The sequence below is a fragment of the Centroberyx gerrardi genome, chromosome 14 (genome assembly GCF_048128805.1).
Source record: "Centroberyx gerrardi isolate f3 chromosome 14, fCenGer3.hap1.cur.20231027, whole genome shotgun sequence".
NCBI classification, from domain to species: domain Eukaryota; kingdom Metazoa; phylum Chordata; class Actinopteri; order Beryciformes; family Berycidae; genus Centroberyx; species Centroberyx gerrardi.
In genome coordinates this window covers 17,728,340-17,744,091 of record NC_136010.1, presented here as the reverse complement: position 1 = coordinate 17,744,091, position 15,752 = coordinate 17,728,340, and the positions used below count along the sequence as shown (strand labels likewise).

Here is a 15,752-nt window from a genome sequence, read left to right as displayed (position 1 = left end):
ACCCATTTGTTGGAAGCTGCCTCTTGTTCTGGGTTTTGCTCCGTCATCATCGCATCGTGGTCAAGGCAGCTGGCAGCTTGGCATCTGCAGTAGAGATGCTCCTCGCGCGCTCTCCCCCCCTACACTCAATCCCCGCATTTACAGCAGACTAGTTGTAACAAAGGTATAAATGGCAAATGTAGTGAAGTAAAAAGTAGATTACTGGCTCAAAAATATACTCGAGTAAAGAGTAGAAGTACAGTTTAAAAAAAGGAACTAAAAGTACTCGTTCCTTAAAAAAAACTACTTTTTTTTACTCATGTGCGTTACTTGTAATCCGTTACTACCCACCCCTGCTTTTAATGTTATTCTAACCAAACTAAGCTGAATTGATACCATACCTGGGGCCCCAGACCTCCAATGGCTACGAAGTGTAGATACATTTGAACTTAAATTTAATGGTAAATTTGCATTTTCACACAATTTGCGCAGTCTCTTGTCTATCTTCAATAGTTGCACATTGAGAAACCTTTTGTATTTTCTTCCCTGTGTAACTAGGAAAGCTCTTGACTAGGTAGGTAATACCTGGGGCAGATGCACAACGAAAAGGATCGGATGGTGATTTGGGAGACTAATCGAACACTATGGTATCCATAACATGGTGCCACAAAACCCATTCAGAATCAGTCTAATGCGAGAAGCAGCAGTTGAGGTTTGAAAGAGGATGTTGCGTGTAGAGTCTCATGATCATGATCAGTTTTATATGATATTTTACCAAACATGGTTTTGAGTCACACCATATCACCTTTAGAGGGTGTGGTGGCATTCATGACTGTGCATCCCAGAAGTTTCAACACTAAATCCAAGTGCTTATCAGGCCAGGACGGCATGCATCACTTGAGGTCTGTGGTTGACATTTGGCTTTGTCTCAGACAGGACTGCTACATCATTAGGGTGTGGAGTAAAACCACCTCCACCATGTGTCAGAGTTAGATGGACTTTAATGAGATACCATGGAATTGTGTACTGAGCTCTTTATATAACTATCTCTGTGAATGACAGCTAAAGCATTGTTTTCTGCAGTGCATAATTACATAAAATGGTTCGATTTCTATGCAGCTTTTATTCTAAAACATTTTTCACCAAGTAACAATGACACACATTTGTACATCGTTCCCTTTTAAATTATCTGCATTTGTTATTTTACTGTCTGTTATCAGGAGGGGAATTAATCAAAGCTTTTTATCTGAGTCCACTCACTCAAAGACCATTATTGATGTCAACAGGACACCATTAAATTCTCAGAAATCAAACTGATTATTTGACCCTGCACTCTTCCACTTCACTGATGACTCACTGTGCAACTTATAAAATTAAATTGTGTTTACAGACTTCACTAAAAGCATGTTACATCATTTTATAAATATAATTCAGTAAGCACAGCAAAAATAATAACTCCTACTTTACAACTTTCCAGTGTGTGGCTGTTCTTCACGTGTGTGTGTGGCGTGCCCTCTTGGCCTCGGTCTGAGGGATCTGGAGTTTGGCAAACAGGAAGACTACTCCCAATGTGTGCAAATTGTTTGGCCACACGACTGCCACACCAAACCAAAGCCTACTCTAGAGTCAAAACAATCTTAACACTCTGAGAAATAGAGAAATAGCACATTATAAAAACACCTCAAAATTTACATTTTTATTGAACCATGTACAGTACAGTGTGCAATAATATTAAAGCTTTGTTAAGACATCCAAATGTATTGCCAATCATTCAGTTCAGCTCATACCCTGTATATGCCAAAATATTTTTAATACTCTTGATTGCTATTGTCACAGCCTTATATTTCTTAAAATAAAGGCACTTCTCAAAATCGCTGATTTTAACATCACTCATCAAGAAGAAAAAAAAACATAAGACATGTGGAATGGATGTTATCAAGATGGATGGAGATTATCAAGGTTACATATCTTTACTGCATCAGAAGGACCCATGACTGCTTAGCCTTTTCTTCTGAGGAAACTGTAAAGCATTAAAAAGAACTCAAAACATGTACAAAATATTCAATGCTGTTAAACACTCAATCATTTTGATTGTGTGCGAAATATTAATCTACGTTATTCTTGCGCAGTTTAAATGTCATCAGCATTAAAATGATCACACAGTGTGATGTCGAATACAGTTACGTTACTACAGCAGAAGTCAAAATACACAGATAGGCATCATTGAGAAGAACAAATGGAAAATTTGTCACTGAGGCAAGTATAGATATAGCTGCTACATTTTTATAGCGCTGGAACAAACATTCACTGCTTTTTTACAGCTTTTGTCTGCTCACATTCATGAGAAGGTGATCCACTGGGAATCTAAATTGCGAATTGAGTTGCAATTTATTACACTTCAAATTAAAATCATTATTGTTATTATTATTATTATTACTATTTTCATCTCATCAGTCCACCGGATAATGTATGCACATGTATTGGGAATGTACAAATCTGTCACTCAAAGAAGCAATTTGGGGACAAACTAAGGCTGCACATGGTTTCCTTCAAGAGAGGCACTCCCTTATACTAAACTGAAGGCAGCATCTTTCAATATGAGGTATACAATTTACAATCAACATGTTCTACAACTAACACAGTATATAATAGTACAGTATGTGGAGTGTGCTAATAACTACTGGATGGGTTTTCCTAGTCATCTTATTACAAATCTTTACATTCCAAATCTGGACTGAATCATTGATTCCCCCCATACCGAACTGATCTTTTCAAAAACCCAGATTTTAGTTTGAAGCAAATTCAATATTGATTGAAGACTGTTGTGCAAAGGCATGTGCATGCACACACACACACAAAATCTATCTAATTGACAACAATAAAAACCAAAGAGAGAACACATACAGGACCCTACAAATACCACATTCAGAAGTTATCTGTGGAAAGAATGTGGTGTTTCATACAGTGCTTATTAATCTAATGGGTGAAGCTGGCTGAATTTCACGTCGCTGGTCCTGAGCATTGGTGATCGCTCCATCTGAGGCCGGGGAGAGACAGCTAGGACAGGGGGACGAGGGACTGGAAATGGACAGTACAGATGTTCCAGATGAGAGAAAAGAGGAACGTAAACATTTATCTTCTAACGCCTCTTTAACTACGAACGCAGTCGTCTGCCTCTGCTGGACTGAAACCGTTCAGGGAGTCCTGCGGGACACACAGGAGTGGGAGAGAGAGAGGAAATAGCTTTATCAAAGACATCAGATGAAACTAGACAGGGAAGGAAGAATTTGTTTTGACTGTCTTGAGCAAATATTGGGCAAATATGTGTGCAGTCACTGGCCAAACTGAAACATTCCTCCTCCTCCCTTTCCACTTTTAGAAGCACTTTAGATTCGATAACAGTCAATTTGTGAGCAACATCATAGGCAGGGAGATAACCATGAGAACTAGTCCTTTTTTGGTCCCAAGAATCTGGACTGAAAGCAGAACGTCACTGACTTTTTGCATCAGGGCCCTAATCTCTGGAGTAACCTGTATGAAGAGAATTTGTTAACTAAATCAATATCTTCTTTGAATTCCACTTTCAAACTTCACTTTTACGAACTTATTCATACCGATTTGTATGGAATTGCTTTCGAACAGTTTTGTGTCCATTATTATATTTTATTGCTTCTCCTTTTTAAGATTTTCATTATTTTTCTTTTTTTTTCATGGAAAAGGGCTTTGGAGCTTTTATTTTTAACACTGCTTTTTTCTGGAAACAAAGCATACATAACACTGACCTGGCTTTGCAGGAACTCTGCCCCCTCAGACGCCTCAGAGAACTGCATGCTGGGTAGAGAGGGGGCTTGGGACAAGCGGGTCTGCGGAGGGTTTCCTACGCTGTAGAGGCGAGGCCGCTTAACCTGGTCTTGACTGGACAGCGGAGTGAAGCTGTTCCGTCGCAGGAAGGTCGTCGGCACAGCATCTGGTCGGACTTGATCCTGGTTAGTGAAGAGGGGACAGAGAAGGTGCGTGGGAATTAATACGTGTTCGTCCGTGTAGCTCTGTGACAGTGAGAGCGCATATGTGTGTATGTGTGTACAAACAATCGTAAATTTAAAGGCATTGTCATGGTTGGTCTCACCACACACATTCTCACCCCATTTAACAAAAGGCTTCTCAGTAAAATGTGTTTATGCGTTTCCACCCACACTGTCTAGGACGTGGTGAACACACTAGGCATTAATCAGGACAAACTGTACAAACAGGGAACAGATAGGGAACTGATAGATAGACCACAGGCGCCACAAGACATCGCTGGACAAAACATCAACTTATTTTCTTTTCTTCTTTTTTCCATGCACTAATAACATTCACTGGAATTCATTTCTAGTCATTTCATTTATTTACTTTTTATATTCAGCTTAAAGTCCTCTGCGAACTGAAATATTAATTATAGTATTTTATAGAATAATATAACAGTGCACACAGATGGCTGAGCGAATTAAGGAGCTGCTTGTCTCATTTCTAAAAAGGAGATTGTGCCAGCCTTCAATCCCACGCAAAATGTTCTCTGTGATGAATGCTGCATAATTGCACAGCCATCGACGCAAAAGGAAGACAAGTCTAGAAGTTTTGAGAGAAGTCTGGCTGTCCAGCTGCTAAAAAGCTGAATAGGCAACAGCAATGTGCCTTTTTGAATTTGAAGGCTTCTAATTAGACCTGGTCAGATCAGTATGTGCGGTCAGGCTCTGCTGCTGTCAGCCGCTCAAACAGCGGTGGCTGAACTGACCCTTCAGGAGCGTCCCTTCGAGTCACTGGCTGCATTCACTGACTCATTTAGAGTTCACATATGGACGAACACGGCAAAGTTTCCTTGGACGGGCTGGACAATGACAACTTCAGAGAAAACGGAAAAGAGTAAGTACATCACACAAAATCATAACACGGTCACAAACTTACTAATGGCCTGTCCCTGTGAGTGTTGACAGCCTCCACCTTCAAGTCAAACATGTCCACTTTACAGCCTGGCAGAGGGAGAGATGGAAAAGGAGAGTCACAATTCAAGATGGAGGAGGACGAAGGAATAAAATACGTATTTGACTCATGAACAGGGCATTTCTATGGCTTACCATAAGCCACAGGGGTAAGTTTGAGGACAGTGTGCAGGGGGCACTTCAAGTAGGGCAGGTCATCTGTGGCAACAGAAATAACAATTACTTGTGAGTCTTACTGTACAGTAGTAAGTTTCCAAAAGAAATCCACTCATGTTGTCTGTGTCTCATCCCAAGACAGTGCATACAGCAGCTGTAAAGCATATGGTATAGTATATTCATTATCAGGTATCTGATGTGTTGAGACTGCAACACTTCTTTTCCCAACATCGAGGATGCAGTGGGATACACGGTCGGTCTGAGGTGCACCCATTTAATGGTGGGTAACAGTCGGCAAAGTCTTCAGACTGTGGTTTTGCCTTTAAAAGCGATGACGTACCAGAGCCCACTTCCTTTCCTAACCTTCTTGACTGAGGAAAAACATGTCTAGCCATGTTTATTTCAGGCTTCGACTTTGAGGAACATTTTCCACTCTAACCACCCAGTCATTATTCAGGATCCGTATATTTCTGTCACTTTGTTTCTACTTCCACATTTGTTTCTACATGTTTTTTAGTGTGAAACGAGTGCAGGCACAAACTTGTCATTCACGCACTCTGAATGGCACATGTCTGTCATAATGTGTACGTGTTTGTCTAGGCATGTGCGTGTTTCCGTTTGTGAATTAACCTGCGCTCTTGTCCAGGAAATACGCAAGCAAACAGCGCATGACAGCCTGATGACAGATGACTAGCACGTTGCCCTGTCTCTCCAGCTCCATGATAACTGGCTCCAGCCGCTGAACCAGGTCCTGGTAGGACTACAGAGAGAGGAGAGGTACACACTGAGTCACATGGTCCAGAGTTGGGTTCAATTCAATCGCCCTAATGGGGAAATCTTTTTGGCAGCAAAGCGAATACAAAAAAACAACACGGTATAAGGCCTAAAAACATAACACAGACCCAACAAAGTCAAATACGTAAGTCGGAAAACAAATAAAACAAACACCTAGTACTACTGGCAGCTCCCACCAGTGATACAATTGGGGTCAAACATCACTTTGGAGCAGAGGTGTGACTGAGTCAACTTTGCTCGAGTCCCAAGCCAGTTTTAAGTCTTGAGGCACAAGTCTCAAGTCAAGTCTCAAGTCTAAATGTAGAACACCAAGTCAAGTCAGAACAAAATCAAGAGTCCAGTATCAATTTAATATCTTAAAGAAAACAAAATATCTAGGACTTTTCAATCCAATATGGTTTTAATAGGATAAAAAGTTCATCATGAGTTTGATTTCTATAAATCAGTTTTCAACTTTAATATATATAAAATAAATTCAATCATTCCATACAAAGTAATTTACACAAACACAAGATCTTTTATTAAGACTTTTGGAAACCTTTTGTAGTCATCAGAGTACAAGTCAAAGTCAAGTCCCAAGTCACCAGAACCCAAGTCAAGTCAAGTCAAGTCTTCTCTTCATGCATCAAGTCAAGTCTCAAGCTATTCAAATTGTGACTCGAGTCTGACTCGAGTCCAAGTCACGTGATTTGAGTCCTTATCTCTGCTTTGGAGGAAAGAGAGACCTTTTACCTCTCCACCTGGGTAGCGGTAGTGATACTTGTCCTGGTCCCTCATGGCAAATTCCTCTGGGTATGTCTCCTCTATCATCTTATAGGTCATCTCTTCACACACACCCTGAAATGACAAAAAAATAAGAACAAAAACACTCAAAAACCTGTAATGTGTGCTCTCTGTGTGTGTGTTGTTCCTGAGATACAGCAGAGGACATACAGCATCTATTTCATTAAGGATCTTCCACTGTTCGTAGGGCACTCCCAGCTCCTCTGCCGTCTGAATGGTGCGTCTCAGCTGACTGGTCCAAACCTTCAGGTCTGACAGACGGTGCTCCTCCGCAAAACCCTTCAGCGCCGCTGCAAACTGACAAAGACGATATATAAGAGACTTCTGGAGCGTGAAGAGTCTTACAATGAGTAACACATAAATACTGAAAGTGAAGTAATAGCCTACACAGTGGTTGAACTGAAATAATTCTTCCAGTAATGGCCCAGGCATTTATTTTTTCAACAATAGAAAGTGTCTGATGCTTGTTACAGACAGGCTTTTGTTGAAGCAGGTGTTTCTCTGTCTGGATCTATGCCAGAAAACTTGCATCGGCTGCATTTCCTTCATTTTGTTTTGGATAGTTTATCACTTGTAAAATCATTTCAGTGTAAAAGCTTCTTTTTGCTATACTGTTGGAAGACGTGCCACTTACATCATGTATACACTACCAGACAAAAGTTTGGACACACCACATTTTTCTTTATTTCTACTATTTTTCACATTTTAGGATAAAAGTATAGTAAGGATTAAATAACACAAATTGAATGATGCAGTGACCAAAAAAGTGTTAAACAAATCAAAACTATCTTATATTTTAGATTCTTTAAAGTAGCCACCCTTTGCCTTGATGGAAAGGCAAAGGCTTTGGAAAAAAATTCATACATAGGATCAACTTCACCAGTTAAGATAATGAAAAACAGAGTACATTCAATCAGGTGTGTCCAAACTTTTGACTGGTAGTGTATTTTATTTGCCATATAGACATGCTATTATTTGAGACTTTCTGGAGGTGTTCCCGTCCTCGCAAAGACTAAAAATACAAGAGTGAGGATGAAGTGTCAATCCACCTGCTTCCCTCTGTCAGACAGTTCAGCGTCTCCCCCGATGCGACCCTCCACATTGTGATGGCTCTCTCCGTGCCGACACAGATAGATGGAGTGGGAGTGTACGTGGATGTTCATGAGGTAGTAGACGATCTTGCTCTGGATGTAGTCCTGCACCCTGTTGACCAAGAAGCGACGGCCAACGTTGATGACCTGGATGAAGGACAGGTTCCTGTGGGTCAGAGGGCAACAGAAAGTCAGTTGATAGTATATCTCAACGTCATTATCTGAAAGTCACTCAAAAATTACTCTAGGGTAGGAAAGGGATATCTTGCACTGTTTGGTATGGTTTAAAAATCTTGACATTCCCCATATCAAATGCTTGAGGACATTCTGTATCAGCAGCTTACAGAGATCCAGCTCAAAACAGTAACAAGGCCTGAATAGAGGCCACTAAGAAGATGAACAACTATTCTTCTTCTCTACTGGCCCAGATCCAAAGTAAAGTATACAGACTTAGGCCTATTAGTGTTACTATATTTATTCAAAGCCGACTTTTAATGACGTTTTATGCCCGTAACTGTTATGAATTATTTGTTAAAGAAACCAAAATCAACTATCTGCAACTGAGTCAACTGTTTAAGAAGTGAGAGTTTTTCCCAGCACTGCATGACTTAGATTTTGGAAAGCAGATACATTCTTAGTGTTTTTTTTATTCACTCCCACATTGGATTTACCGAATATCAGCTCTGCAGATCAGATTTCAGGAAATAGCTGAGAATAAACATCTGTACTTGAAATTATCTCCTGTTTCCACCTGCTGGGCAAATCCTGGAAGTGCATGTTCTTGTGGATGAACTGCCAAGAAACATGGGGGTTTAACAACCTTTAAAGAACGACACCAGTATTTTGACAGCGAAGCCCATAAGATTCTTGCTTTGATTAGTATTGGATTGGTTAATATCTATTTGTCCCTTGCGTCCGTTGAGGAGTGGAACCATTTCTTGGAAAAAGTCAAACCACAGAGGTTGAGCAAGGCATTTTCATCAAAAGTTGTGATTTTCATGGGTGTGAACAACGGTTAGAAGTATGAAATCCTATCAAGGCAAAAACGTAGGATTCAAAGAATACTGGTACTGTCCTTAAAGAAACAGTCTCTTACTTGTCATGCTCGTCTGGATCTAGAGGTTTGTACGTCACTTTATAACATTCTATTCTCTTCAGAAAATCCTCCATGACGCTCTCTCTGTCTCTCTCTGGGTAATCTGGGCTGGACACCTTCACATCCTTTGCAAAAGAGAGGAAACGTAGAGAAGATTCACTACAGCGTCACGGTGTGCACTTCCACCAGTATGAGGGCCACAGTGTGCTCGTAATTAAGATGGCAAGCCATTATGCTTCATTTACCAGGATATTTGCAGCGATGACATCTGGATCGTCACATACTGACTCTACAAAAAACACCTGCAAAAAAACAAAGACATTCTTAATTAGTAATTAGTTAAGTTAATAAGTAAGTAATAAGTAGTTAGTTAATAAGTCACCAATTTTTGTGAAAATAGGACAATCAGGACATTGATTTAGCTAAAATTATATGATAATTACATGAAAATCTTCACTCTATTTCTAACCTTATAAGCATTATCCACTGCAAAATTAAGGATGAGTTCCCTCCTTTCTCTGGTGGTGTTGGTGGCGTCAAAAACCTGCGAGACAACATGGGAGATTCAGACGGAATTAAATCACACTTGATATCTGTTAACAGAGCACACACACAGAGGTGCTGTTAAATATGTTGTGTGTCCTTACAGCGATCTGGCCTCCCTCCTCATTCAGATAGGCCTTGACATCCTGCAGCGCCACCAGAGCGCACTGTCTGCAGAAACACAGGCAAGAAGGAAAAAGTATTGCAGCTATTCAAATGAAATACTGTACTGTGATGAAATATAGCCTACTGTGGCAAACATTTGCTAAACAAATGCCATACAAGCAAAAGGTGGCAGTTGACTCGCTATATGAAACCTTATCAGGCTGCTGGTTTGTCTGGATCTAGCTGTGTGCTTTGTAAATATCACCAGGTTTTTATTGGGCCCGCCTGCACCGAGTCATACAGATTTTGCCACAGGAGATTAATAAAGAGAGACGCACTCACTTTCTAATTTTCATGGCTTCCTTATTGTCATGCCTGAAGAAGTCATAGGACTTGTATGACTTCACCGCTTCTCTCCTATAAACCCCAAGGTTAAATACTGCAAGAGAACAAAGGGAAACAGTCAGCGCGAGGCAATGAAAGGAATGACTGTATGTGCTGCTACAGTCGAGTCAATGACCTTTATCTGAACAGTGTCAGCCTGAACCGGTTCTTCAGCATTCTGTTTAAGTGACAACAACGTTAACCTACAGCTATTAAAATGGAGCCTTGTGATAGGCGGCGGTGACATCTAATTATAAATTAACACACCGTTGCCTGAAGCATAACATTTCCACTACTCATGGATGAGTAAGGCATCGTGGTGTGACCCATTTTCGTTTCAAGTTACCTGCAGGTTCACCTCTGCTTTTAATACATGGGACTGTCCCATGAGATTCCAAAAATAGGAAAATACTTTCTCTTCTAATTCTACTATAATTGAATATTTTACAGGGCTCAAGGAGGGACTGAATTCAATCTTAAATGTGTGTTTTATGCGTTTATCTTCCAGGAACAGATCAAAAGGTGCAATGTACATGTGTTGGCTCTGTACTGACCCTTGGTTGGCACTCCGATCCAGTTGAGGTAGCGTGTCAGCTTCTTGGACATGTAGGTTTTCCCCCTGGCAGGCAAGCCGATCATCACAATCACAGTTGGAGAGTTGGTCATGTAGGAGGCCCAAGCTGCAGATCAACATTTGAACACGAACAACACACACATGCATTTAGATTATTATATTTACAAGGACATTTTATGCCCTACATCCACGCCCCTCACTCGACCTTTACACTAACCCCAATTCATAGTATTCCCTCACATGCATTTACGACGCTTTACAATACACACAGCTCATTGGCTGTGTTTTTCATCTGATTGTAATCACCTGTTAATTTATTACAATCACCTGCTATTTTCCTACCAAGATGGCCGTGTGGTGATGTAACAGAATACTATGAATTCTATACCTGCCACTAAAATGCCATTTGTAATGAAGGGGCTGATAAAATGCCTTCACTTTGGAGGACATTTTTTCTTTTTCTTTCTATGGAGGACATTTGGTCACACACACACACACACACACACACAGACACACTCGCATCAAGAGGCAGGGTTGTGGAATAATCTAATGTCACGTATGCAGCATCATTCAACCTAGAAGCTGGTTAAAGTTTAGTTTGACATTTCCATCATGCCACCCGCACCTCCTCACTGCTGGTTAATGTTTCTCAGAGACCTGCTGCTTAGCAACCAGGTTTGCTAATCCGCTGTAACCTTGTCGGCTCGAACATGGAATGGAAAATATAACTGGAATTTTTTTTCTTTCAGTGTCCACAGAAGGCCGTCCTCAGTTCAGGGCAAACAAATCCATCAAAATGAAGCACCTGGCAAGACCAGGCTTGACTTCACATTCTACAGATGGCTGCAACCTGGAGAGCCAACAGGCAGGAATACTCTCCTGTACAAATATTTGTATGGCATTGTTTTGGATCCACCTCCCATTCCTGAGTCAAGATTCCTCTAAGTCAGTGATTCTCAACCTTTTTCATATCAAGGACCCTAATTTAGTCCTCATTAGGGCCACAGACCCCCATTTGATGAGATTTTGTCTCTCGGACCCAAATCTGAGAATATTTTTATTGCTAGATATAATTTTGTCCAGAATTCCAAGACTACCTGTACTGCAGGTAGAGAGATAACAGTGAAACTATGATCAAAACAGTAATTCTTCTGCATTCTCTAATTGTGTTAACTTCTTGTGAATGAAATAATGGTGAAGTTTAACAATTCATCAATTTGCTGGGGACCCTCTGGAACCCCCTCAAGGACCCCTGGTGGTCCCCGGACCCCACCTTGAGAACCACTGCTCTAAGTCACTGGTTCTTCTCAACCTGGAGGTCGGGGTCCTGAGATCATTTTTGGAGGGTCGCAAGATGATTTATAGGATAGGAAAAAAACATTTCTACTGTCCAAATTTATTATCATGTCTATTTTTTCTGCTTTTGTCTAAAATGTTTGCTTTTTTCTTGTGATATACTGAGTAGTTTAGGCCTCTTCTGATAAGTCTGCTCTAAACAGCAGTAACTATTTCTTGTGTTTTTCAAAGGTCAAAAGTTATGACTCAAGTTCAAGTTTCATTTTAACAAAAATTAGACCCATAGGTGCTACTAAACAAAATGATCCACTTCAGTGCCAATAATATGTTTGTCAGGACAGGAGATGAAGATGTAGATGAAGAGAAATGAAGTAATGTTTGCACAGTTAATGCCCTTTAGTTTTGTAGGGCAGAATTAATCAAACAACCTGAGAAGGGAAAGTCATTCTTTGGCTGAACTGTTCACCGCTCTGCGTCTGCACACCTGTGACGGAGGTCGTGAGTAGGCATCACTTTGTTTTAAGGAGTCACAAGACAAAAAGGCTGATGACCACGGCTCTAAGTGGACTGTCAAGTTAAAGTTAAACTGAGCTCACTGGTGCTTCCACTGGCTCACACTGAATGCTGAGTCATTATATCCTCTAAACTGTGTGTGTACGACCTGCCTCTACATACACACCCACACACAATGTACACAATACACAAGATTGCAGATGGGTGACTAAGGACACGCCTTTGTGTTATGTTGCATCAAAAGGAGGACGTTGCTCAATCAGTGCCTGCTGGAACCGTATCTTGACCTTTCTTTATTTAAAGCCAATAGAGTAAAATAATGCAATGGTTAGGGTGCAGAAGATCAATAATTAATGAAGAAGAGGTTAAGAGCTCAGACAGTGAGTTAACATTTCACCTGAAGGGCAGAGCAGAGCACAGAGGAGAAACAAACACACAACACTTACAGCATTTCTTCTCGGTCCTCTTGGCCTCAGCGGGGCCGTCTGAGGCTGCAGTGGTCCGGTGCTGGCTGAGGGCCATGGTGACCGGCTCCCGGTGCTCCTGCTGTCCTCCTGTCCTGCTGTCCTGCTGTCCTGTCACGGCCGGCCGGGGGACGACGAGCTCGGGTCAACGGCAGGCTGAGGTCAGCAGCATCTCTCTGCTAAAGACATGACTCTGCTGTATCACATCAGACACGGCCTGATAATACAGCGGGCAGCAGGCAGACGGTGTGTGTGTGCAGCAGGATGCCGACTCATGCTCACATTCAATTCATGATCAAATATAAGAACACTAGACAAATAGGCAAATTATAGTGACACCACATAAGAGATAAAAGTACCAAGAAATGTTATAAGATCACTGTAATCTCACAGTACCAGAAACACACTTTAAGTCCCTATAGGAGTATAGAGGAATATTCTAGTGATTTTTCGTTCGCGTGCAAGCAAACTAGGTCAAAATGGCAAAGTAATGAGGTAGAAACAATTAAACAATTTGCCTTTATCACCCTTTCGGCCACTATCGCGTGTAAATGTTATTCTCACATCACATGCATCTGTTCTAATGGAGCAAAACTTGTGCCACTCTGTGTCATCCTGTCACACAGAGCGACGCAGAATGTTGGCCTGCAGAGCAACTATCACATTTTGTTCATCACTTCTCTCTTTTCTCCTAAAACGGGAAATGTCTCTTGTCTCGATGAGAAAGGACGTGACTGCAGCGTAAGGATGCTAAACCAAAATGCATTAACTTACCAAAACGACAGCAGGTGCCGGTGCAATTCGTTTTTTTTCTTTCAGACAACGCTATCCGCTGGCTTTCGCGGCCGGAGGAGACGTCTTCTTCTTCACGGTTGTTTTAGCTCCTCCCCGGCGTCTGCTGCAGGAAGCTCAGCAGTGTCAAGCTAGCGGAATAACAAATGGTACTTCCGGCAAAATATTTCAAAATAAAACCTTTTTTGACTTTTTTTTTTTTTTTTCCGCATTAGGCCTACTAAAGCAAAAATAAAATATATATTAAAGTAAATGAAAATACCAATGAATTTTTCAAACCATCAATGCCAAAAATGCACAACCCTAACAGAAAATCACTATAATATTCCTATGGGGACTTAAAATGAGTTTGTGGTACACAATAGTGAGGTTATGGTGACTTTATCAGGCTTTATAGTTGAAATCACACATGCTATTGCTATATTCCAATAATATTTATAGTTCATTCAGTTTGCTGTGGTATTTGTAAAGGGGGAAAAAAAACTATCATTTTAATCTATTTTACAGCCGTAGTTACATCCCACATGTAATATGGGATGCAAAATATATATTTTGATGACACTTTTTTGTTGTTTCGTGCAACCCTATACTTATTTTTGAATTGCCAATTTTTGTGCTTTTATTTTGAAGGCAAAATCACTTTCGGTCTTATTCTGGCTGCCTTTGGTTGGCTTCTCCTTACAAATTCCCTGAGGTCTGTTCCTCTTCAAGCCTGTAGGAGGCGCTCTGGGTCATGATGAGACCAAGACGTGGCCTGTGACGTGAGATGACAGCGTCTTTCTTGGTGTTCATTAAAGGGGAATGCCACTAAGTTCATATATGTTATCCATATGGTGTTGGAATCTAGTGTCTAGTCCAATGTTTTTGAAAATTATTCTCTCTCTCCCAGAGCCAGAGACCACAGAACTGAGACATGAACCTGTCATCAAGAGGTAAAACATGGAGTGAGTTGGGCAAGATTATAAATGTGGCTCTGGGAGCACAAAGGGGGATTTTCTGGATTGATTAACACTAATAAGATGAAGCTCATTTGAGTAAAAAACATCAGGTAGCCTATTCTGTGGGTCCACAAAAACAGTCGTCAAAATCACTATACTGGAGTGGGATTTTTCATCTTGACGATTTGAATATTACTTCTCTGGTTTCTGGCTTTGGGAGCAAGTTGATCATTTCTACAAACATTGGACTATCCAGAGGAATAACATCTATGAGTTCTTAAATTGAGCGCGGTATCCCCCTTTATTTCCATGGTTATTGTTTACTCCATCCAGGAAAAAAAAATGATATGCCACAAAATTTCATTGCAATCACAATTCTTTATTCTCTCAAAAGAAACTAGCCTCACAGTGTCTAACTAATACACCATAACATTAAACAACCCCTCATTTGTGAGATATGTGCTTATTTTGTAAAACAATGTCCATCAGCAGTAGATAATCTGGAATTACATGTAGTTTTTGCTCATTTTCATAACTCAGTCTCTGAGAGGACAGTTGCCAAGTGAGGAGATAAAGCCAGAGAGACGGCCACTAGGGTTTTTAAGTCAAATGGGCTTATGATTTCCAGTTTGTTCCTGTCCATGAAGCATTATGTCCCAATTTCTACCCCAAAACATATTCATGGCAACTGTTACTGATCCAGACAGTCCTGTAAATTTTAAAAACCATTTAACCGGAGAATATTGCCTTGTCCACATGGTGGTCGAAAAGCATTATCCACATGATCTGCCACCGGAGTTGCACCTTCTGGTCATTTTTTGTCCATTTTGTAGCCCTTTGAAACTCAGGAAGTACTGGTAAACAAACTGTCTGAAGATCCCTGATCAGGTCATGCTCTCTTAAAGTTCAGTATTATGGGGAAATAAAGGGATCCAGCTTTCAAATGATATGAAAAGGAGAGGACTTTCCACCGCTTATCACAGTTTACACACTTTCATCATTAACATACCCTGAATGCCTTATACAGATTGAATAGTTTCAGATCATTTCGCAAGATTTATTTAAAGGAGTACTGAAATTTCACTAGCTAAGATCTTTGTATGTCTTTGTATTAAGAAGGCCATGCTTTAAGAGATTACACAGTAACACTGAAGGGTCTAATGCTTATGATTCATTTGTCTGTAATATTAACTGAACAGCTAATATTACCAATATAGGAGGGATGAGTGCAATAGAAAAAACAGCAAGAATGATGACCAGGACA

The 15,752-nt window shown here is 40.6% G+C and overlaps 1 protein-coding gene across 3 annotated transcripts; it reads right to left on the bottom strand.

Moving 5' to 3' along the window:
* Nucleotides 1-1,660: 1,660 nt before the first annotated feature.
* Nucleotides 1,661-13,638, bottom strand: LOC139908050 (6-phosphofructo-2-kinase/fructose-2,6-bisphosphatase 2-like). 3 transcript variants are annotated; one of them, XM_071894624.2, is made up of 16 exons: nt 13,533-13,638; nt 12,741-12,937; nt 10,466-10,591; nt 9,870-9,966; nt 9,527-9,593; nt 9,349-9,423; nt 9,125-9,181; nt 8,880-9,004; nt 7,742-7,949; nt 6,843-6,989; nt 6,642-6,746; nt 5,745-5,874; nt 5,094-5,156; nt 4,924-4,988; nt 3,762-3,962; nt 1,661-3,183 (listed from the first exon to the last, which is right to left on the bottom strand). In XM_071894624.2, exons 2-16 carry the CDS (start codon nt 12,814-12,816, stop codon nt 3,130-3,132), a joined length of 1,596 nt encoding a protein of 531 aa, XP_071750725.1. In that variant the 5' UTR covers nt 12,817-12,937; nt 13,533-13,638; the 3' UTR covers nt 1,661-3,129. The 3 variants fall into 3 exon arrangements, with proteins under 3 accessions (XP_071750725.1, XP_071750726.1, XP_071750727.1); XM_071894625.2 differs by having other exon boundaries at nt 12,741-12,934; nt 13,533-13,618; XM_071894626.2 differs by lacking the exon at nt 13,533-13,638 and having other exon boundaries at nt 12,741-12,953.
* Nucleotides 13,639-15,752: the final 2,114 nt, after the last annotated feature.

Coding starts and splice junctions, on each gene's coding strand:
- LOC139908050 (XM_071894624.2), bottom strand. CDS start 12,816: ATGGCCCTCAGCCAGCACCGGACCACTGCAGCCTCAGACGGCCCCGCT. Junction 10,592..12,740: donor GAGGACCGAGAAGAAATGCT/GTAAGTGTTGTG, acceptor GTTGATCTGCAG/CTTGGGCCTCCTACATGACC. Junction 9,594..9,869: donor GAAGCCATGAAAATTAGAAA/GTGAGTGCGTCT, acceptor GTGTTTCTGCAG/ACAGTGCGCTCTGGTGGCGC.